This window comes from Dreissena polymorpha, chromosome 11 (genome assembly GCF_020536995.1).
Source record: "Dreissena polymorpha isolate Duluth1 chromosome 11, UMN_Dpol_1.0, whole genome shotgun sequence".
Classification (NCBI taxonomy): domain Eukaryota; kingdom Metazoa; phylum Mollusca; class Bivalvia; order Myida; family Dreissenidae; genus Dreissena; species Dreissena polymorpha.
Window position 1 is genome coordinate 64,453,019 of NC_068365.1, and position 24,955 is coordinate 64,477,973.

General features: G+C 34.6%; 1 protein-coding gene across 17 annotated transcripts in view; it reads left to right on the forward strand.

Moving 5' to 3' along the window:
• Positions 1-24,955, forward strand: part of LOC127851091 (uncharacterized) — a 194,396-nt gene that overhangs the window by 153,843 nt on the left and 15,598 nt on the right. The window contains exon 1 of one of the 17 annotated variants that reach the window (XM_052384611.1): positions 21,820-22,175. The exons of the other annotated variants lie outside the window; for them this stretch is intronic. Within the exon in view, the coding sequence (XP_052240571.1) occupies positions 21,974-22,175 (202 nt within the window). The 5' untranslated portion in view covers positions 21,820-21,973. Of the gene's footprint in view, positions 1-21,819; positions 22,176-24,955 lie in introns of those variants that run through there. 17 annotated transcript variants of the gene reach the window in all.

Below are 24,955 nucleotides of genomic sequence, written 5' to 3' on the forward strand. Positions count from 1 at the left end.
GACAGAATTATCCGAATTTCATTTAACTGTTTATGTACTTTCCTTTAAGGTCCGATGTGCGCATATTAACATGTCGTTACATTGCAGTGAGATTTCATGGTTATATTTCCCATTGCACTATAGTTCGTTTCAATACAATTACCAGCAATGCGTATCGTTGGGGAATTTAACTGATATTCACGTTAACAATAGTCAACAATTCAAACAACAGGTATCGTATAACAGGCAAATGCTATTTGCATTTCATATTTGTAATAAAAATGTATTTAGGAGGAAATTCAAATAATTAATTTTGAATTATTTGCAATAATCAAATAAAAAAAGTCAACGTTAACGACGTTTTTGCGAAGCGGCGAAAAAGATTTCTGCCAAATATCTTAAGATGTATACATAAATGAGAAAGCAACACAATTTAGTTCACTTAAAATTAAAACAAGATAAAGTAAAAGACAAGTCGAGTGAAAACTGTAGAATGATTAAGATAGAACATGCATACAAACAACATCGATACATTTAAATCACCAAGCTTAATGCACTGCATAGTACAAATAGCAGTAACAGTAGATGTTAACGTTGTCGAGAGTTGGATAATAATACGTTCTATAAAACGAGCAGAACTAGCAGTAGTATGCCTCCACTGTTACACTTGATCGCCCGCTGAGGCTTTGAGACCATTCAGTTTTATGGCCTATGCCTCCACTGTTACTTAACCTTGATCCTCTGATGAGGCTTTGAGACCATTCAGTTTTATGCCCTATGCCTTCATTGTTACTTACCCTTGATCGCCTGATAAGGCTTTGAGACCATTCAGTTTTATGTCCTATGCCTCAACTGTTACTTACCCTTGATCGCCCGATAAGTCATTAAGACCATTCAGTTTTATGTCATATGCCTTCACTGTTACTTACTCTTGCTCGCCCGATAAGGCTTTGAGACCATTCAGTTTTATGTCCTATGCCTCCACTGTTACTTACCCTTGATCGCCCGATGAGGCCTTGAGACCATTCTGTTTTATGTTTTATGCCTCCACTGTTATTATCATTTATCGTCTGATGAGCCTTAGGTTTCATGCTGTGTTATGCCAGATACCTCCGCTGTTACTTACCCTTGATCGGTTGATGAGCCTTGGGGTCCATTCCGTGTAATGTCTGACACCTCCTTCCGCCATCTGTGTGAAGTAAACAACTGAATCTAGTTTGATCGCGAAACCACTAATCGTGGGAACTAGACATGACTCGAAGAGACGCAAGGTCGTCTTCAATGTTATTGAAAATGGCACTTATAATATGTTGAATAATATAATCCTAATTGTCTTTCACATATACTTCATTAACAAACTTTTTTTTTTGATTATTTTATAAAGCAAATTGATAGATATAGCGGTCGAATGAAAACAGTAGTTATATAGACCATTAAATAAACCATGATAGGAAGAGTTATAGGGATGCTATTATGCTCTTTTTATAGGTTTAAAGACGTTTTAAATTCACATAAGAACTGAACATAAATGTCCCTTTTTAAAAATATGTTACATATGTCAAATAGTCCAATGATACTATTTCTTTCTTGTCAGATTAACCAACACGAGCTTGTTATAATACAGATGACGAAGATTGGTGAATTGTGTCAAAAACGGATGTGTTTGGAGATATTACTATACAGGAAAACTCTCATTAATTGTATATACTGATTTTGTCTTTTTAATTATTGATTACACATTACGCAAACATTTTATCTCAATATTTACAAAGGTGATATTGCGTTAGTTCGTCAAGGTGTACAGTTGTGTACACATTTAAGTTATTGTGTTCTTACTAATAACTTATATATAATAAAAATAATTATTTATTTCGCATGTGGAGCCTTGATGTACCTATTTGTGTTTCCCTAGATTAAAGGGACCGGTTAACACATATGTTTTTTTAGTCAGTAAATGCTTTGCCTTGATGAATGTAAACATTAGAAGTAAACAGCTCCAGTATAAAACATTAACATAATTTAAGAAAAAAACAAGGGTACTTAACCTGAGCTCGAAATACTGGCCATTGAATTACAAAACTATCACCTCAACCAATCAGTCATCCGGAATATAATTTCATGTCATACATTTTATTCTTTATGTAAGCAATGCACGCATATTCACAAAAACCAACAAATCAGAAGAAACGCTCTAAATTATTAAATCGTTAAGTGTTTGTAACTCTATATCATTTTATTAACTTTAAATAACGATTTCTCATGTATGAAAAATGTATTTTTGCTACGAGTCTACTACATTAATGTCATATCGCTCCTTGATGTACAATGTTTGAATCTGTGCGAAAAAGTTGGAAAAGTGTCATTTCGACCATTCGTGAATAAGTCCATTTCAGAGCTCCCACAAATCCTCATGTCACAATACATGGTATTAAATTATTCAATGTCTGAATGTTTTTCCTGTTAAATAATAATAATACTATAAACAATACTTATGTATGTATGTATCAAATACCGGTGTTATTCTAATTATTGAATAATTAAACCTACTTATAAATTAAGTTATGACGAAAGCTTGCCAGACCATTAATATTAAGTACAATTATTTTAAATATGAATTATAAAGCAGCATGTGAATGAGCTGTAGAAAATATCAAACAAGTTTACGTTAGTATTAACATATCAAACATATTTTACCTGTTAGTGTTCAAAGGAAGCCTTCAAATTCCCAAGCTAAGAATATAGAACGCTGTAATATCCATGCACGTTTTACTGCATAGTTTAAACAATTTATAAAACAAGTCCGCTAATTACCTGCCGTGGTGTATTGTGCCTTGAATGAAAGTTCATCCCATTGAGCAACATCTGCTGTAATATGATATGTTCCTATTGAAATTAACCAATGAGCTAATGGTCTCCGTTGTTTAAAATCGACAATAAGGAAAATTATTCACATTCCAGAAGGTATTAGCTGTACCATTTGTTCATGTGAAAACCTAAATGTTTTTTATGCGGCTATTATTATATCCTTGTAATAGTTTCGGTATTACGAATGGAGTAATGTTTTAAACAAAACAAATCAGTCAAGAGAAGAAATTATGCATTGGAGCCGAACCACCAAATCAGTTTCGTACGGTGGCGCTAAGGTGACGTCACCGCTCAAAAGAAGAAGTCGGGAAAACACAAGTTCTGCTGTCCCGTCTCCAAAACAATTAACACGGGGAAACACAAAATAAGTCTGTTTTCACGAGTTAATTTTATTTTTGACTCGGGAAAACAGAAAGTCTGTTTTTCCGATTTACTTTTTTTGGAGTCGGGGAAACACACATTTTTTGGTGCTGTGAAACCAAAATAGATATTGAATTTTAGTTCTTCTGAGCAATCTCAAGATGAATTTTTAGGATGGTTGAATGTCCGTTGTCGGACGTCGTCCGTCGTCCGTCGTTGGTCAACAATTTGCTTGTGTACACTCTAGAGTCTACATTTTTTGTCCAAACTTCCTCTAACTTGGTTAGAATGTTAGTCTTGATAAAATATTGGACGAGTTCGTAATCTGGTCAGTTAGATCAAGAAGTAGGTCACTAGGTCAAATCTTGAAAAAAAAATATTGATTCAATTTCATATGAGTGTGAAATAAGGAAAGTTTAAGCTAAAAAGTAGGTCACTAGGTCAAATCTTAGAAATAGTTTTTGAACACTTTAGAGTCTGATTGTTTTTAGCCTTATCCTTCTCAAATTAAGTCTGAATTGTGGCACTTCTACCCTTATGTGAATAAATTAGTGTCCAAAGGTTCGTTTAATTCGCGTTGTGTAATTTTTTGTCGCCTCTAAAATGGCCCAGGTTCGTTTAACTACTCATCAAGTTGGCAAAATAAGGCAACAAGTATTTTTGTAGAATATATCAACTTTAATTCTTGGTTAAATGTTTGTAAATGTATATTATTCTTATTTGTATTGTAATTGTATATAACTCTTATTAAGAAATTGAAACAAGAATGAACATAAAAAATAAGCGAGATACTCCAACACAAATATAATCCGTCCAGAAAAAAACAAATGTCCGTCTCAAGCACTTTGCACCCGTGTGATTCTCGACAGAAACCTCTCTAACCAGTGGCTCGGCTCGGAACTGTAAAGAGATGCGCCTCTTTTTATACAAAAATGGAAACCTTGGCGTTAACCCACTTGCTTAAGGGAGTAAACAGCGTTATCCATCACTTTGACATAAGTAATAACACTAAAAAATATAGTTATAAATTGGTTATAACAATGTCCATCACTTTGTGGTCATTAAATAATTTGGTCCGTTTTAGCGCTGCTTTAACCTGTTTATATAAGCAGATGACTTAACAGAAAAAGTGTTACATAATGTTGATCTTTAACATCTTTTAATTGTGTGAAAATTGGTCAGTTGGGGTTAAAATGTAGGTCAGACGGTCAGATCCTAGAAAAAACTTGGGTAAGGTTAGGGTTTTGTAAGGTTAGGGTTTGGGGTCGTACAATTAATCTTGAACATGCTAGGTTTCGGGTTATATGAGTCAGCTGGTGTCAAAACATAGGACAATTGCCTTTGAAAAATCTTGTGAGTGCTCTAGAAGCCATATTTATAGCTCAATCTTCCCCACACTTGCTCAGAATGTTAGTAATTGTAATATCTCAGATGAGTGCGAAATAAGAAATGTTGAGTATAATCTCAGATGAGTGTGAAATGGTATTAATTGTGATCAAAAGGTATGTCACTATGCCAAATCTAAGAAGAAAGCATGTGATGCAGAAACTCAGGTGAACAATATAGGGCAATCTTGACCCTCTTGTTTATTTGCCGATTGGCCAATTATCTTGTGCGCACAATATAGCGATTCCCTGACTCCAAAAAGAACAATAACTCGGGAAAACAGAACTTCTGTTTTCCCAAGTCCAAAAATTAACTCGTAAAAACAGACTTTTTTGTGTTTCCCCGAGTTAATTTTGTTTTCCTGACTTCCTGTTTTTGAGCGGTGATGGAACTTAGTGCAACCGTAGTTTCGCCTGACTATGTGTACGTATGTTATTGTTTTAGCAATGACTGGACGTACACTAATCATACTTGCTAACATCTGAAAATAAAAGCCTAATAGTGATATATGCACTGCAATACAAGTATGTGAATTAAGTATGATTAAATAAAGTGTGCTTACAAAACAATGTACAAAATCACAACCATTTACTGATTATTTTCAGTATACAGGTATATATTATATAAATATATGTTGCAAGTAATGCAAGTTATACGCTTCCTTAACACACAATTTAAGAACAGAAACTCTCGTTTTTTTAAGAGCAGAAAGTGTTCTTCTACTCTAAGTTATATCCGCGACCTGACTGACGATTAGTACAATTCCTTGTAAGGTATGCATGTTTGTTACTTTAACAGAAAATTCCACCATCAAAACTAACGTTATTGAAAAGATCTGTTTAACTTTAATGAGAAATATAACACTAGGTCTGCATAAAAACCTTCATTCACACTAATGTGCATTGCAGCCAAAGCCGATACACCAAACATTTGTCGTGACTAAACCTGAATGGCGTCACAGAATTAACATTCCTTTAAATTTTACTCTTAAAACGGTCTACATTTCAGTCAATTATAAAAACATACTATTTTTTATACGCTACAAAATACAAAACGTTCAATTGCCGAATTCGATTGAACGAACAAAGCTGCATTTGTAATCCCTAAATTTAAAATATGGTTTGTATACACATCGTTTAATGCAATTTAAGAGAAGGACACGTGATCATCTTAAGGCTAAAAGTCTTACCATAATAGGTGCAAAGGATAAAGGTTGATGTCCATCATCTTGAAAAGGCGTAGGCATAAAATGCCTCAACGTTGTCTGCAAATATCATTGTCAAAAACCTTGTCACCGGCATGGCTGGTTGCAAATATCGTTGTCACAAACCTTGTCTCGCGCATTACTGTCTGCAAATATTGTTGTCACAAACCTTGTCTCGCGCATTACTGTCTGCAAATATCGTTGTTTCATACCTTGTCTTGTACATTGCTGTCTGCAAATATCGTTGTCACATACCTTGTCTTGCGCAATGCTGTCTGCACATATCTGTGTCACATACCTTTTTCGCGAATTGTTGTCTGCAAATATCGTTGTCAAATACCTTGTGTCGTGCATTGATGTCTGCAAATATCTTTGTCACATACCTTGTCTTGGACATTGTTGTCTGCAAATATCATTGTCACATGCCTTGTCTTGCGCAATTAATTCTGCAAATATCGTTGTCGCATACATTGTCTCACACATTGATGTCTGCAAATATCGTTGTCACATACCTTGTCTCGGGAATTGCTGTCTGCAAATGGCAGGTCTGCTATTATTTATTTTCTTATTATGTAGGTGTACACTGGAATTGCTTTGTAATGTTTACTAACGATCGAATGCTGTTGGAATTTCGGCGACTATAAATATTATTGACAACGTTAATTTTCTATGTCCTAGTAGAAAGATTTGACATTTATGTTCTACAAATTCTCAAATCATGTTAATGTTGGATATTGTAGAACAGATGTTGAGCGTCATCAACAATTCATAGCCAATTATCTGAACTTGAAACTGAATAACCTTCCCTTTTATCCTTACAGTAACAATAAACATCGTCCATTCATTTATAATCAACGTACTGTGATGCACCACGTTTAAGACTTAACTATGCTTGATTGTGGTATTTAATTTGACTTATGCTCTAATAATATGAACAATCAACTATACATCAAATACATTTATTACAGAAATACAAAGACAATATAAGACATCAAAGTTCATTCGCGTATTGACTATGATGTATGCGGATGTTAGTCAAGAATGGTATGACTTGTGTGCAATAGGGTAGTTTACTTTACTTAGTTTCCATGCCTCGTCGCATTATATGTGATTGAAGTAACAGAACTGTGGCGTCTATATAAATCGGAGGAATGTTTCCTGTTATTGATGCATCTCAAAATATGAGGCCACGGCGACGATTTGTTTATCTAATTTGTAAGTACTGTGCATAGTGCATTATGAACATAAGGCATTCGCAGTCGTTGAAGAGACTTTTGATATCTAGTGAAACCAAATGGGACATATATAGTGCAGCTGGACATATATATGGAAGCACTTTTCGAGAGAAATAAATATCAGTGACTTTGTCACACTACTTAAATTAAATAAATTACTGTCTGTACACTTTGTCACGCTACTTTAATTAAATAAATTACTGTTTCTTCACTTTGTCATACTAATGCAATTTAATTAATTACTGCCGGTATACTAAAAAGTATAACAGCGACGCGTGTGTACTTAAGTTTGGACCTTGATTCCGTCTGGAAAGAGGTTGCATTCAGTGAATGTGAAGGATTAATGTTTACATGTCGTACATCGGAAAATGTATTGCCTGTGCACTTAAACATTAATTAATTAAATGTGAAGCTATGTTGATGCACTATCTCATCACAGCGATTTAGACTGGGTATATTTAGATATACGCGAAGAATACTTTTTTCAGCATATATAAGACAGATATGCGCATTTCAAGACTGAAATGCTTATTTCATATTGACATCGATTATATGAAACCGTTACACATCTGAAAAGTATGTGACACGAGCCGCTGTCCGCTGTTAGATGGGAAACTGTGACGACAGAGCAGGAAGAACATATTATTTACTCAAGAATGTTCAACCTATGAAACAGTCTGTTAACGCTTGAACGTAATTTAATGTTATGCCATGAACATCGCTGTACGATTAATCATATTTAAGTGTGGTCATTCAATGCGACCGTTTGAATGATTAATCATATTTAAGTGTGGTCATTCAATGCGACCGTTTGAATGATTAATCATATTTAAGTGTGGTCATTCAATGCGACCGTTTGAATGATTAATCATATTTAAGTGTGGTCATTCAATGCGACCGTTTGAATGATTAATCATATTTAAGTGTGGTCATTCAATGCGACCGTTTGAATGATTAATCATATTTAAGTGTGGTCATTCAATGCGACCGTTTGAATGATTAATCATATTTAAGTGTGGTCATTCAATGCGACCGTTTGAATGATTAATCATATTTAAGTGTGGTCATTCAATGCGACCGTTTGAATGATTAATCATATTTAAGTGTGGTCATTCAATGCGACCGTTTGAATGATTAATCATATTTAAGTGTGGTCATTCAATGCGACCGTTTGAATGATTAATCATATTTAAGTGTGGTCATTCAATGCGACCGTTTGAATGATTAATCATATTTGTGTATGGTCATTCAGTGCAAACCGTTGTAGAATTAATCAATTTTAGTGTGGCCATTTATTGCGACCTTTGTACGATTTATGATATTTAAGTGTGGTCATTGAAAGCGACAGTTGCACGAGTAACCATATTTTAGTTTGGATATTCAGTTGTATGAATAATGACCTTTCAGCCTGGTCAGTGTGCTCCCATGTAATTAACGTTGAGGTTGACTATTGTGCTCATATGTATAAACTCAGAGTGGAATGTATGTTTTTAGGTATGATTTATCAGCTGTTAGGGTGGTCAGTTAGTTCACAATTTGTATTAATCACATTCGAATGTTTATATGTGTAATAAATTGAATGCATTCGATGCGTTTTTGAAGATTATTATTATTTAAAAATAAGGAGCAAGCGATAGGCAAGTTTGAAATCTGAGTTTAGGATACAATTGACGTTGTTCAAATATTGCACGTGCGTGCCTTACAGTTCACTAACGCGTCTTACAGAAAAAGATTTCCTGCGTATTGGGTCAAAATATTATAAACAAATGTGCACTTTGATTCATGAATCAATTTTATCCGAAAATAAACGTGATACGGATTTGCGTATCTAAAAAAATAAAACGTACAAAGTAATCTTAGTAAGGCTCTGTAGCATCAGCATGCGCTATAGATCTTCGGAACCCTTTTATTGCGCTCTAGATCTAATGAACACTGCTATTACGCTCTAGATCTTCGGAACCCTGCTATTGCGCTTTAGATCTTCGGAACCATTCTATTGCGCTTTAAATATTCGAAACCCTGCTATTGCGCTATAGATCTTCTGAACCCTGCAATTTCGCTCTAGATCTTTAAAACCCTTCTATTGCGATCTAGATTGTATGAACCCTGCTATTGCGCTCTAGATCATATGAACACTGCTATTGCGCTCTAGATATTCGGGACCCTGCTACTGAGCTCTATATCTTATGAACCCTTTTATTGCGCTCTAGATCTTCGGAACCGGTATCCTGCTATTACGCTCTAGATAGTCGGAACCCTTCTATGGCGCTCTAGATCTTCGGAACCCTGCTATTGCGCTATTTTCTGCAACAACTTTCTAATTCGCTCTAGATCTTTCCCTTCAAGCAACAACTGTTTTTACACAATTTGTTTCCAAACTAAAATTAACTTTTTTCAAGCATATAACGACTGTTTGCGAAAATGGGAAATAACCATTATAACTTTCTTGAGATTTTGCTCTAGTAAGTGCATCTTTCCCTGAAAAATCAGTGACTACACCGAACGCATCATTTCTGTCAGTATACGTATTCGTAGTTCCTAAGTCTTATCTAGTAAACTCACGTCGGTTGTCAGAAGACTCCTTTATGGAATGATTGCATTTTGATATCTCATCTAGTAAACTCACGTCGGTTTTCAGAAGACTCCTGCATACATTGAGTGTTTATTGATAAAACCAACAATCCTTTTTAAAATGCCATTTATTTCCAACAAAGCCTACCTTTTAAATGGAGGTTTTGACCATTTGACCAATAACCATTTGCAAGCGTTTAGTCACAGATTGAATCAAATAAAAGAACACTGTACAATTAGTATATTTTAGCACAAACATTTATATGCACTATCGTACGAATTACACATCCATGGAAATCCAACATATAAAAATTAATCGCGTACATCACATAATACTAGTGCTGCAACAATAAACTAAAAAATGTATTGCAATATATTTTCAGTTAAAAAAACCCGTATTGCAATATATTGCTAACTTGTACCAGAATTATAACTCGCCAGCTAATCACGAAAACCAACTTAATTACATGAGCATAACTTTTGTATTGTATGTTTAGGTTCTAGCTATATCCTATTGACAATTCTAGCCCTTTTCACAAAATGCTTTATAATTTTAGCTTTTCAAAGCATTTTGTTATGAAAGATTAGTAAAGTCATTTTGTCTATTGGATATTCCCATTAAACATTTAAAATGTTGAGCAATTGTGTACTGTATACTGTATGATAATACTAAGGCTGTAAAAAATACGAGTAGTTCACAACAAGTTTTTAAGGGAAAATCTTTCTCAACATATTGAAAGAAAGACTTAACAAATTCTTAAATATCACGAAGATAGACAGTGTCATTGACGCAAATGAACCTTTTTGCAAATTTTAATTGTATACATTCCATGTTTCACAATTAACCGATTTGCATACGTATTTATGAAAAAGCTTATCAGTGACAAATAACATGTTTTTTTATATTAACAATAACGCACCATGTTGTTGAAAAAAATATAGCGAGCAAACTAACTATAATGCGTCTAGTTTTAACAAAACAACAACATGGTAAATAAGATATTAATTCGTTTATAATGACTGTAAATATTGGAATAAACATGTATTTATACCAGATTTGAAGATTCACATTGACACTATGTTGTGTAGGAACAATTTTAATAACACACACATAAACATTACCCTTTTCCTGGCATCGACATGTGTTTATGCTTCAGGGGATCGGAATATCTTTTATTTATATTTTACGTCCTTAGCTTAGCATGCTCTCTAAAACCACCATCGGATCACCAACTGAACTGCCCTCCAACCTCATACGCATCAAGACCTCTAGTATGATTTGAGAGATACGCATATGAGTCTTTACGTTCTCGTCTCTGCATCGAACCGCCATTTTTTTGCTCTTCAATACCAACATCTCTAGCTCAGTTCTCATCTTGCTGTACCACAGAAGTGGCTCCGGGTGGCAGACAACGGCCTGGCGTATCTTCTTCACCCTCAGTATCATCCTCGGTCCTTCATCCATCATGTCCGTTATAGATTTTACCAAGACACGCTGTTGCTCATCCTCAAGGTTCCTTTCTTCCATGAGATTCCTCTCAGGTATCATATAGTAAGGAAGCTGTCTTACGGATATAGTGGTGCGTAATACATCCAGTCCCTCATGAAGCCAATGTCACAAACTTCCTGAATGGAACAATACCTGTGGGTTGTTTTCTGCCTGCCGTAAAACGATGTTCTTCACTATATATGATGTAACCTCTTTTGTCTGAGGTTTCAATACATCATTAACGATCATCTTCATGATAACATATGTTTTGACTTGCGTGTCGTTTAGATTATTCACAAGCTCCGTCTCAGCAGTATTAAAGCATATCCTCCATTCAATATCGTTGTATTCACTCAATTTAAAACCGATTGGAGTAACAAACGCTCCCATTGCAATGAACTCCTCAACAATTTCCGGCGTTTGCCAGTGACGCGCTCTTGAAGCCCATTTCTGTAATATGATTAGACAGATACAGCGAATTGCCACAACCGTATCAAATCTATAAGCGCCAAAAGACCACGGCAGAGATGGGCCAGCGCGTGCATGTTGGACTGGATTATCGGACGAAGAACGCTGGATTTTGTAATATTCAACAAAATATGTGCTGTTCAATAGAATTCTACCATGTCCATCATTAGTTTGAGAGTCGGTAATAACCGGGGGGAGCGAAGGGCCTAGTCTCTCAAGAAGTAGTATACAATATCCTGCATTGCAGCTCAGCATATCCATCTTAAATACATTGATATCACATGGAATTGTTCTTGTGTCAAATCCATTTTCCAAACACACGGTACATGGTAGTTTGTATATCGTATCTCTATCGCTCTCGTATACACAGGTAAGTCCCTCCGCCTTGCTCCCTGCTGTGATGGACCACTCAACCTTATATTGTGTATTCCACAATTATTTACAAGATCTAATACGGTAATTGCTAAGAAATTAAGTTTCACTAAATGCAAAGATTGGATACAGACGTATGCTTTGATATTATAGACTTGATATACACACACCATATACATGATATAACCGGTAAAAAGCGATTCATGTTATATCAAAATATATTTACAAATAAAACATTCAACATTAGTATTTAATGTTTGTGTTGTTAGAACAGAATGTTTGAGATTGTACATGGTCAATAAAATTAACAATAGCTTTATGACATTTATTGATTATGAGTCATATCCAAAATGGGATGATGGTTAATCGGTGTTTGAGCTATATAAGGTATAAGAAACTAACACTACGACGCGATACTTATACGTCCTGTTTTGTAATATACAACCTTTGAAATGCTTTCCTTTCATGAAGACGTAGGACTCATGTCAGAAATGTTTCCAAGACAGATATGTATTTATATATTTAATAAATTAACAATGAGGAAGTGTAAAGACATTTATTTGATAAAGTAGTCGTCTAATACATCATCAGATCTTGCAAAAGTTCTTGCTATATGTATAGAGGTATTTTTATGATCCCAGAAACGGGGTAAGAGGGCATATTGTTACCGCGGTGTCCGTCAGTCCTTCTGAATTCTTATTTTGATGAAATTGAGTAAGCGGGGGTCTAAAACAAATGTCCCCGATAATCGTTTGTAAAGTCGTTCCGGCCCCATGGTATGTATTTAATATTAAGTCACTGTCTACTTATCATTAATACGTCTTTTGTCGTTCCTGCGCAAACACTAACCATACGCTTTTGATGAATTTGGTATGGATTCATCCATATATGGTGGAAATGCGCATTATCATCAGTTCGTTCCAGTCCAATGATTTTTTACTGTGTTATTGCCCTTCGAATATGAACATTTTATTTTCTAAATGATCAATCGTTTCAAAAGGTGATTTCAGGAAATAGTTGTCCGCATTTTAACTAACTGTATGTGCACTTTCCTTTTGGTCAGATACGCAAATAGGCTCATGTGTTCAGCTTCTACTTTAAATCACGCGTATATTTTCAGGTTGTTTCGCTCCAATAATTGTTCAGGCAGTTATTGCCCTTCGGATAATAATATGACGATTTTCGATTAAATGCTCCAGTGTCAGATCACAGAACTAATGATCAGTATTGACGAATCTTTATATGCAGCATCCTTACAGGGTGGACATGCGCATAAAGACATGTCGTCCCATTGATGTGAGCTTTAATTGTAATATTTCCCATTGCACAATATTTCGTTTCAATTACGATAATGCGTATCGTCGAGGAGTTTAACGGATATTCACGTTAACAATGGTCAACAATTAACACAACAAGTGAATGCCATGTGTATTTCATATTTGTAATAAAACATTATTTAGGAAGAAATTCAAATCATTAATTTTGAACTATTTGCAATAATGCAATACAAAAAGTCAACGTTAACAATGTTTTTTTTTGCGAAGCAGAGAAAACGATTTCTGCGAAATATCTTAAAAGGTATACATGAATGAGAAAGCAACACATTTTACTTTACTTAAATTTAAAACAACATAAAGTAAAATAAGAGTTGAGTGAAAATGTAAAATGATTTATAATAGAACATGCATAAAAACAACATCTTTCCATTTAAATCACCAAGCTAAATGCATTGCATAGTACTAATATCAGTAAAAGAAGGTGTTAACATATTTGAGTTGTGGAGAATAATACATAATATAACACGTGTAGAACTAGCAGTACTATTGTAGCAGTGGTAGTTTTCCCGACATCTCCTTTGCCATTAACCCTTTATCGCACGGTGAGTCCTGAAGACCATTCCATGAACTGTCCGACACCTCCACTGTTATTTACACTTGGTTGCTTAATGAGTATTGGCGTCAACTTTTACTTACCTTGTATCGCCTGATGAGTCTTGGCACACCATTCCGTGTAACTTCCGACACATCTTCTTTTATTTACTAGTTAATCGCCCGATGAGGCTTTACAACCATTCAGATTTATGACCTATACCTCCACTGTTACTTACGCTTGACCGTCTGATGAGGCTTTACGACCATTCAGTTTTATGACCTATGCCTCAACTGTAACTTACGCTTGATCCACCGATGACGCTTTGAGACCATTTAGTTTTATATCATATGGCTTCACTGTTACTTACCCTTGATCGCCCGATGAGGCTTTACGACCATTCAGTTTTATATCCAATGCCTTACCTGTTAATATACCTTGATCGCGCGATGAGCCTTGGAGACCATTCCGTTTTATGTCCGATGCCTTCACTGTTACTTACCCTTGACCGTCTGATGAGCCTTGGAGACCATTCAGTTTAATGTCCTATGTCTTCACTGTTACTTACCCTTGATCGCCCGATGAGGCGCTGAGACCATTCAGTTTTATGTTCTATGCCTCCACAGTTACTTACCCTTGATCGTCCGATGAGCCTTGGAGACCATTCAGTTTAATGTCCTATGCCTTCACTGTTTTTAACCCTTGATCGCCCAATGAGGCTTTGAGACCATTTAGTTTTATGTTCTATGCCTCCACAGTTACTTACCCTTGATCGCGCGATGAGCCTTGGAGACCATTCCGTTTTATGTCCGATGCCTTCACTGTTACTTACCCTTGACCGTCTGATGAGGCTTTGAAACCATTCAGTTATATGTCTTATGCCTTCACTGTTACTTACCCTTGATCGCCCGATGAGGCGCTGAGACCATTCAGTTTTATGTTTATTGCCTCCACTGTTACTTACCCTTGATCGCCCGATGAGGCGCTGAGACCATTCAGTTTAATGTTCTATGCCTCCACTGTTACTTTCTCTTGATCTGTTGATGAGTCTCGGGGTCCATTCCGTGTAATGTCGGACATCTCCTTCCGCCATCTGTGTGAGGAAAACAACTGAATCTAGTTTAATCGCAAAACCGCTAATCGTTGGAACTAGACATGACTCAAAGAGACGCGAGGTTTTCTTCAATGTTATTGAAAATAACAAATATACTATGTTGAATACGTATAATCGCAGTTGTCCTTCACATATAATTAATAATAATTTTGAAATATTTATTATTTTGTAAAGCAATTTGATATATTTAGCGGTCGCGTGAAAACAGTAGTTATAGACCATTAAATAAACCATGACAGGAAGAGTTTTAGGTGTGATATTATGCTCTGTTTGTATAGTTTGAAAGGCGTTTTAAAGTCGCATAAGAACTCAATAAAATTTTCTCTTTTTATACCACGACTACCTTATTTTTGTTAGTATTACATATGTCAAAATAGTCCAATGATACTGTTTATTTGTTGTCGGATATACCAACACGATAAATGTGAGCTTGTTATAATACAGATGACGAAGACTTGTAAAATGTGTCTAAACGGATATGTTTGGAGATTTTTACTATACCTGAAAACTCTCAATAATTGTATATACTACACCAATAACATTGTTTTGAATACTCTTGAGTTATTTAAATAGTTTAATAGTTGAATCAAAACGTTTGCTTTTGCCATAATGCAAAACGGTAATTTGGAAGCATTAACTAAACGCACAACTGTTCAGCTAAACAGCTTGTTATTCGGCGCTAAAATAGTGATTTTTTTCCGGAATCTTAATGCTGATTTTGTCTTTTTTTAAATATTGATTACAAATTATCGAAACAATATTTCACAATATTTATAATGGTGATGTTGTATTTATATTTTTTGGTTTACCGTTGCGAAGTCATAAAAGTTATTATTACCTTACTTATTATCGACAATTTCGGATGTGTAGCCTAGGCGACCTACTTTTGTTTCCGGTGAATTAAGGGACCTGTTAAGAAAATATTTAAAAACAAATCCGTGAATGCTTTGAATCGATAAATATAAACATTGGAAGTAAACAGCTCCGGTATAAAACAAATAAATAACTTAAGAACGAAACAAGGATACCTAACCTGAGCGCGAACTACTGCCCTGAATTGTAACGTTATCAAATAAACCATTCACTCTGGACTATAATTTCATGTCATTCATGTTATTTTTTATTTCAGCAATGCACGCATTGGCACAAAAAAAAACATAAGAAACGCTCTAAATTATAAAATCGTTTCGCGTTTGTAACTCTTTACAATTGTATTAACTTGAAATGACGATTTTTCATGTATGAAAATGTATTTTTGCTACGGGTCTACTACAATATTGTCATATCGCTCATTGATGTACAGTGTTCTTTTATTTTTGTTTGAATCTGTGTGAAACAGTTGGAAAATTGCCATTTCGACCATCGTTGAATATATCCCTTTCAGAACCCTCACAAATCCAATTGTCACAATGCATTGTATCAAAGTATACAATGCCTGGATGTTATGCGTGTTTAATAGAAATATTATAAATAATTCTTATGTATGTATGTATGTATGTATGTATGTATGTATGTATGTATGTATGTATGTATGTATGTATGTATGTATGTATGTATGTATGTATGTATGTATGTATGTATGTATGTATGTATGTATGTATGTATGTATGTATGTATGTATGTATGTATGTATGTATGTATGTATGTATGTATGTATGTATGTATGTATGTATGTATGTATGTATGTATGTATGTATGTATGTATGTATGTATGTATGTATGTATGTATGTATGTATGTATGTATGTATGTATGTATGTATGTATGTATGTATGTATGTATGTATGTATGTATGTATGTATGTATGTATGTATGTATGCATGCATGCATGCATGCATGCATGCATGCATGCATGCATGCATGCATGCATGTATGTATGTATGTATGTATGTATGTATGTATGTATGTATGTATGTATGTATGTATGTATCATAAATCGACGTTATTGTAATTGTTGAATAAGTAAACCAACTTATAAATAAAGTTATGCCGAAGGCATGTCAGTCCATCAATCTTAAGTACAATTATTTTTAATATGAATTATAAACCAGCATGCGAAGGAGCTGTAGACAACATAAAACAAGTCAAAGTTTATATTAATATATCAAACATATTTTACGTGTAAGTATTCAAAGGAAGCTTTCAAATTGCCAATCTAAGCTCCGATTATAGAAGAATTTAATTCCCACATTTTATCAAATTACTGCGTTGTTTAAACAATAACTTAAACATGTCCACTGAGTACCTGCCGTTTTGTAGTTTGCCTTGCATAAAAGTGCAATCCATTGAGCGGCATCGACAGTAAAATGATGTGTCCCTATTGGAATGAAAAAATGGACTAATGATATCCGTTGTTTCAAATCGGGAAGAAGGAATATTATAAACATTCCATGAGATATTAGCTGTACAATTTGTTCAAGTGAAACCCTGAATGATTTTTATTCGGCTATTATTATTTCCTTGTAATAGTTTCGCATGAATGTGTTTTAATTATGACATAGTTTTAGTAATTACTGAAAGTACACAACTCATACTGGCTAGCATCTAACAAAATGCCTTATATTGATACATGGACTGCAATACAAGTATGTAAATTAAGTATATGTAAATAAAGTGTGCTTACAAAACAAATCATTATAATGAATAACAAATACGCTAATTAAGTGTTTTGACTAAGAGTGAAATGAATTGAATTTGCAAATTAACGGAGGAAACTCTAATGTACAAAAGTACAACCATTTATTCATTATTTTCAGTGTACATGTAAATATTATATCAATATTTGTTAGCAAGTAATGCAAGACATACGCTTTTTAAAACACACAATTTAAGAACAAAAATTCTAGTTTTTTAAGAGCAGAAAGTGTTTTTCTACTCTTAGTTATATCCGTAACCTGACTGGCGATTAGTAAGGTCCCCTGTAAGGCATGCATGTATGTTACTTTAACAGAAAAATCCATCATCCAAAATAACGTTATTGAACTAAAAAAAACTTTTAATATCAGTGACATTGACCTTATTTCCAAATGCAATCTAACACTAGGTCTGCATAAAAACCTACATTCACACTAAAGTGCATTGCAGCAAGTGCCGATACACCAAACATTTGTCATGACTAAACGTGGATTGCGTTACAGAAATAGCATTACTTTAAATTTTACTTTCAAAACGGTCCACATCTCAGTGAATATATAAGTGCTTGTTATGAAAACCTACTACTTTTCATACGTTACAAAATACAAAACGTTCAATTGCCGAACTCGATTGAACGGACAAAGTAGCCTAAGTAATGTGTACATTTGGAGTATGTATTGTACAAACATCGTATAATGCAATTTAAGAGGAGGACATGTGATCCTCTAAAGGCTAAAAGTCTCGCAATGATAGTTGCAAACAAAAAAATACAGGTTGAGGTCGATCTTCCTGAAATAGGCTAAGGCATAAAAGGATTCATCGTTGTCTGCAAATGTCGCTGTCCCATACCTTGTCTCGCGCATTGCTGTCTGCAAATATCGTTGTCACATACCTTGTCTCGCGCAATGCTGGCTGCAAAACTCGTTGTCCCATACCTTGTCTCACGCATTCTTGTCGGCAAATATCGTTGCCACATACCTGTTCTCGCGCATTCTTGTCTGCAAATATCGTTGTCACATACCGTGTCTCGCGTATTGCTGTCTGCACATACCAATGCCGAATACCTTGTGTCGGACATTGCTGTCTGCAAATATCGTTGTTGCAAATAATTTAACGTTAATGGATGTAAACAAACCGGTAAGTTGTGTTTTTTTCGAATAACTTTTTAAAACAATCTTTCTTTCAAAGAATTTCCACTAGTGCATAATAGACAGATTTTTATGCTTCTTAAGGCAATGTGAAATACACCAGACTTACTTTATTTGATAAGCATGTGTTCTTGTTCAAAGTGCACTGCGTTCATGTATATGCTTCACGCAACGTGAAATTCTGTCACAAATTTCAGGCGTATTCAATGATTTATTTTTATACCTTAACATATCGGCAGAAACTGCAAGAAATATTTTATGCACAAATGATTTTTGCAAATGAATTTAAATAACATGAGATATTTGAACAAAAATGTTCATCACGGTGTGTTTACATTCTGTCATGCCCGGGTGAAAACCCCCGAAATCCCCGTTGATGCTGCACCCTTAAAATCTACCCAAAACATGTCGGTTTCTACATGTCTCCGTTGAGCGACTTATGGCCTTTACGACGATTGGTTTTGTCAACTTTTTTGTCAACAGTCATCATTTACAACTGCTCTATAGGGGATAATGCATTCAATACAAAAACCAATCAATGATCGCTTGAATAGGACCATAACGGATATCCAGTTTCTGTATTGACAATATTGAATTATATTAACAATATCATAAAAAAGTGATTTAATGGACAGACACGATGGTTCTTTGGTTACCATGGTTTCCATGTTATTACAACCAACAATTTAGAACACAGTAGAGCAATAATTTCTACAGTTAAAAGTCCACTGACATTTGTTGAAAGGTCATAACAAGACATTGTGAAATAATTCTTGTTATGCTAGGTTGCTAAAGTCAATGAAGATAATTTAACAGAAAGATCGCGTATACGATGTCTGCCTAGAGACCGTTATTTCACGGGTTCGTCTCCAACGTTTAAGCAATAAGTATAGCTCGCAAAAGACACCTACGACTGGTTCTTACCAGGAAATGAACTCGAGTGCGTTTCGTAAAGTCATAGGCTTGTGAAGCGATCATGCTAACATAAGTAGGTTTAAACTGAGGACAGACAAATACGTCGATTACTCTTATCTTTTCGTAAGATCATTGTAATGAAAAAAAACATAAATAAAAATAAACATTCTCTGTAATTTACACTAGTAGCGTTGTTTGAGTTGAATTGTAAAGTCAACGTCTGTGTTGCAACCAGTTGATTGGCGCATTGGAAGTTTCATAGCGCATTCAGGTGATGTTTTCGATAGAGAGAGACTGAAGTATTTCAAGACTGAAATGAAATCGAATTTGTTTAATGTGTGAATTCTGCATAATGAGATATATCAAGGCAAATGTTTATTGACGAAGCAAAAAGAGTTCGTTTGAAATTTACTTAACTTGTTTGCTCTTTTGATTAGATAGTTGTGCTTTTTGCAGTTTGAAAGATTATTTCTGTCATAGCACGGTTGTCAGTTAATCCATTCACACTTGTCCTTGCACGGTTTTCAGTTAATCCATTCACACTTGCCCTTGCACCGTTGTCAGTTAATCCATACACACTTGCCCTTGCACGGTTGTCAGTTAATCCATTCACACTTGCCCTTGCACGGTTGTCAGTTAATCCATTCACACTTGCTCTTGCACGGTTGTCAGTTAATCCATTCACACTTTCCCTGGCACGGTTGTCAGTTAATTAATTCACACTTTCCCTGGCACGGTTGTCAGTTAATCCATTCACACTTTCCCTGGCACGGTTGTCAGTTAATCCATTCACACTTTCCCTGGCACGGTTGTCAGTTAATCCATTCACACTTTCCCTGGCACGGTTGTCAGTTAATCCATTCACACTTTCCCTGGCACGGTTGTCAGTTAATCCATTCACACTTTCCCTGGCACGGTTGTCAGTTAATCCATTCACACGTATTGTATCATCTTACTATTTCAATTTATCTACCTCTTAAATATCGTACAGTACAACAACTTTAAATTGAACGCTTAATATGTGCTTTGTTATACATTTAATGGAGGCAACGTATTGTGTGCTTATATTTAGTTCTTTTGCTGCGACAGTTATTGACAATCACACCGTTTACACTTAAGTTACAATGGTGTTGTGATACAACAAAGTAAACTGTCTCTATAAAAGGTTAATTAAGTTAACACTTTATCACATAAAACATTTCCAGCAAAACTGTATCGAAAAAGGCTTCAGGCATGATTGACTGGCATCCGAACACAAACCAGAGAGCATATTGTTCTAATAATTAAGCATATCAATAAAATACCACTATAATAACTAATATTATTTAGCGGAAATGAAATCCGCGAACTTTTCAAAGAGAATTGTTAAAGGAACATTGACATTTTTTGAGCCGTATAATAATAGTTTCAATTTTGTTGCATAGATCAGTGAAAGGTTCAGAAGGGTTTAGCCCGTGGTCCTATTTATCAGGGCTTCTTTCTTTCTGTGAGAATGGCCGTTTGTCACAATTTTCGCGACTAAAATTTTCACAATTCCAAGAAGTTCGCAACTCTAATTCTCACAATTTCGAACAGTTTGCGACACATTTTGTCACAAAGTGGGGGGGGGGGGCAAGGCCGCTTCACAAACACAGGAAAAAACGCTCTGTTTATAGGTTAAAGCATTACTTTCGTATTCGTTGTTCAAAGATGTGCAGCATCAGACCCATTTATTGCAAAATCGTCAAGGCACTTCATGGCGTTTTCCATGGCAAACAAATGTTCAAGTGCTTGCATTACAATTGCTCGCATGGCTGCAAGATATTATTCCGCTTAACAAGCCTCGCTCTGGGAAAACTGAGCTTAACGCATGCGCGTAAAGTGTCGTCCATGATTAGCCTGTGCGATCCGTATAGGCTAATCTTGAACGACACTTTTCGCGTAAATGAATTTTTGTTAATTGAAAAATTCATTAAAAGCTTAAAATGTCGTCCCTGATAGACCTGTGTGAATCTCACAGGTTAATCTGGGACGAACCTTTGCGCACATGCATTAAGCCCAAGTTTTCCAGACCGAGACTTAAATGAACGCGTTTGTCACGCGCGCGAATCGTGACGCTCGCTATATGGCTTCCATGAAAAAATCTCGAAAACCGCAAGATTTTATTCAATGCCTTCTTCAGTTGTACATTAACTTCGATATTGGACTATTTACGGGAAATTCTACACTTCAGAGGAAGATAATTGTTGGCGGCTGCCGCACAGCAAACCGCCGTATCTCTCACAGAGAATACAAAAACCCGCGATCATTTATCATGTTTCTCAAAGCGCGTTTTGTGCAGTGTGTTGTGAAACTTTAATGAAACGGTTTACGGACGCGTGGAGTAATGTCCGTCTTAGAAAACGTCGGCTACGCTTGCTTGGTTTTGACGTTAGCCGCCACCTTTGTTAGTATAGCGACGCCATATTGGCTTGTGTCCGCTGGACAATTCGTTCATGGTCTGGTACATCAGGGGCTATTCGTGCATTGCGAAAAGGTGGATTGCATGTGGACATTCGAACACGCAAATGTGTTAAACGAAATTCCGGGTAAGTATACGAACAAATATCGCTGTAAATATTTATAAAGCATATATATTTTAGTTCACGGGTCATTTAAAGATGTGCAACATCTGATCCATTTATTGAGAAATCAATCAACAGATATCGCTGTAAATATGTATAGTAAGTATACAAACAGATATCGCTGTAAATATGTATAGTAAGTATACAAACAGATATCGCTGTAAATATGTATAGTAAGTATACGAACAGATATCGCTGTAAATATGTATAGTAAGTATACAAACAGATATCGCTGTAAATATGTATAGTTAGTATACGAACAGATATCGCTGTAAATATGTATAGTAAGTATACGAACAGATATCGCTGTAAATATGTATAGTAAGTATACAAACAGGTATCGCTGTAAATATGTATAGTAAGTATACGAACAGATATCGCTGTAAATATGTTTAGTAAGTATACAAGCAGATATCTCTGTAAATATGTTTAGTAAGTATACAAACAGATATCGCTGTAAATATGTATAGTAAGTATACAAACAGATATCGCTGTAAATATGTATAGTTAGTATACGAACAGATATCGCTGTAAATATGTATAGTAAGTATACAAACAGATATCGCTGTAAATATGTATAGTAAGTATACAAACAGGTATCGCTGTAAATATGTATAGTAAGTATACGAACAGATATCGCTGTAAATATGTTTAGTAAGTATACAAGCAGATATCGATGTAAATATGTTTAGTAAGTATACAAGCAGATATCTCTGTAAATATGTATGGTAAGTATACAAACAGGTATCGCTGTAAATATGTATAGTAAGTATACAAGCAGATATCGCGGTAAATATGTATAGAAAGTATACGAACAGATATCGCTGTAAATATGTATAGTAAGTATACAAGCAGATATCGATGTAAATATGTATAGTAAGTATACAAGCAGATATCGCTGTAAATATGTATAGTAAGTATACAAACAGATATCTCTGTAAATATGTATAGTAAGTATACAAACAGGTATCGCTGTAAATATGTATAGTAAGTATACAAGCAGATATCGCTGTAAATATGTATAGTAAGTATACAAACAGGTATCGCTGTAAATATGTATGGTAAGTATACAAACAGGTATCGCTGTAAATATGTATAGTAAGTATACAAGCAGATATCGCGGTAAATATGTATAGAAAGTATACGAACAGATATCGCTGTTAATATGTATAGTAAGTATACAAACAGATATCGCTGTAAATATGTATAGTAAGTATACAAGCAGATATCGCTGTAAATATGTATAGTAAGTATACAAACAGATATCTCTGTAAATATGTATAGTAAGTATACAAACAGGTATCGCTGTAAATATGTATAGTAAGTATACAAGCAGATATCGCTGTAAATATGTATAGTAAGTATACAAACAGATATCGCTGTAAATATGTATATTAAGTATACGAACAGATATCGCTGTAAATATGTTTAGTAAGTATACAAGCAGATATCGCTGTAAATATGTTTAGTAAGTATACAAACAGATATCGCTGTAAATATGTTTAGTAAGTATACAAACAGATATCGCTGTAAATATGTATAGTAAGTATACAAACAGATTCGCTGTAAATATGTATAGTAAGTATACGAACAGATAACGCTGTAAATATGTATAGTAAGTATACCAACAGATATCGCTGTAAATATGTATAGTTAGTATACAAGCAGATATCGCTGTAAATATGTTTAGTAAGTATACAAACAGATATCGATGTAAATATGTTTAGTAAGTATACAAACAGATATCGCTGTAAATATGTTTAGTAAGTATACAAACAGATATCGCTGTAAATATGTTTAGTAAGTATACAAGCAGATATCGCTGTAAATATGTTTAGTAAGTATACAAGCAGATATCGCTGTAAATATGTTTAGTAAGTATACAAACAGATATCGCCGTAAATATGTATAGTAAGTATACAAACAGATATCGCTGTAAATATGTATAGTAAGTATACAAACAGATATCGCTGTAAATATGTATAGTAAGTATACAAGCAGATATCGCTGTAAATATGTTTAGTAAGTATACAAACAGATATCGCTGTAAATATGTTTAGTAAGTATACAAGCAGATATCGCTGTAAATATGTTTAGTAAGTATACAAACAGATATCGCTGTAAATATGTATAGTAAGTATACAAACAGATATCGATGTAAATATGTATAGTAAGTTTACAAACAGAAATCCCTGTAAATATGTATAGTAAGTATACAAGCAGATATCGCTGTAAATATGTATGGTAAGTATACAAACAGATATCGCTGTAAATATGTATGGTAAGTATACAAGCAGGTATCGCTGTAAATATGTATAGTAAGTATACAAGCAGATATCGCTGTAAATATGTATGGTAAGTATACAAACAGATATCGCTGTAAATATGTATGGTAAGTATACAAACAGATATCGCTGTAAATATGTATGGTAAGTATACAAACAGATATCGCTGTAAATATGTATAGTAAGTATACAAACAGGTATCGCTGTAAATATGTATAGTAAGTATACAAACAGATATCGCTGTAAATATGTATGGTAAGTATACAAACAGATATCGCTGTAAATATGTATAGTAAGTATACAAGCAGATATCGCTGTAAATATGTTTAGTAAGTATACAAACAGATATCGCTGTAAATATGTATAGTAAGTATACAAGCAGATATCGCTGTAACTATGTATAGTAAGTATACAAACAGATATCGCTGTAACTATGTTTAGTAAGTATACAAGCAGGTA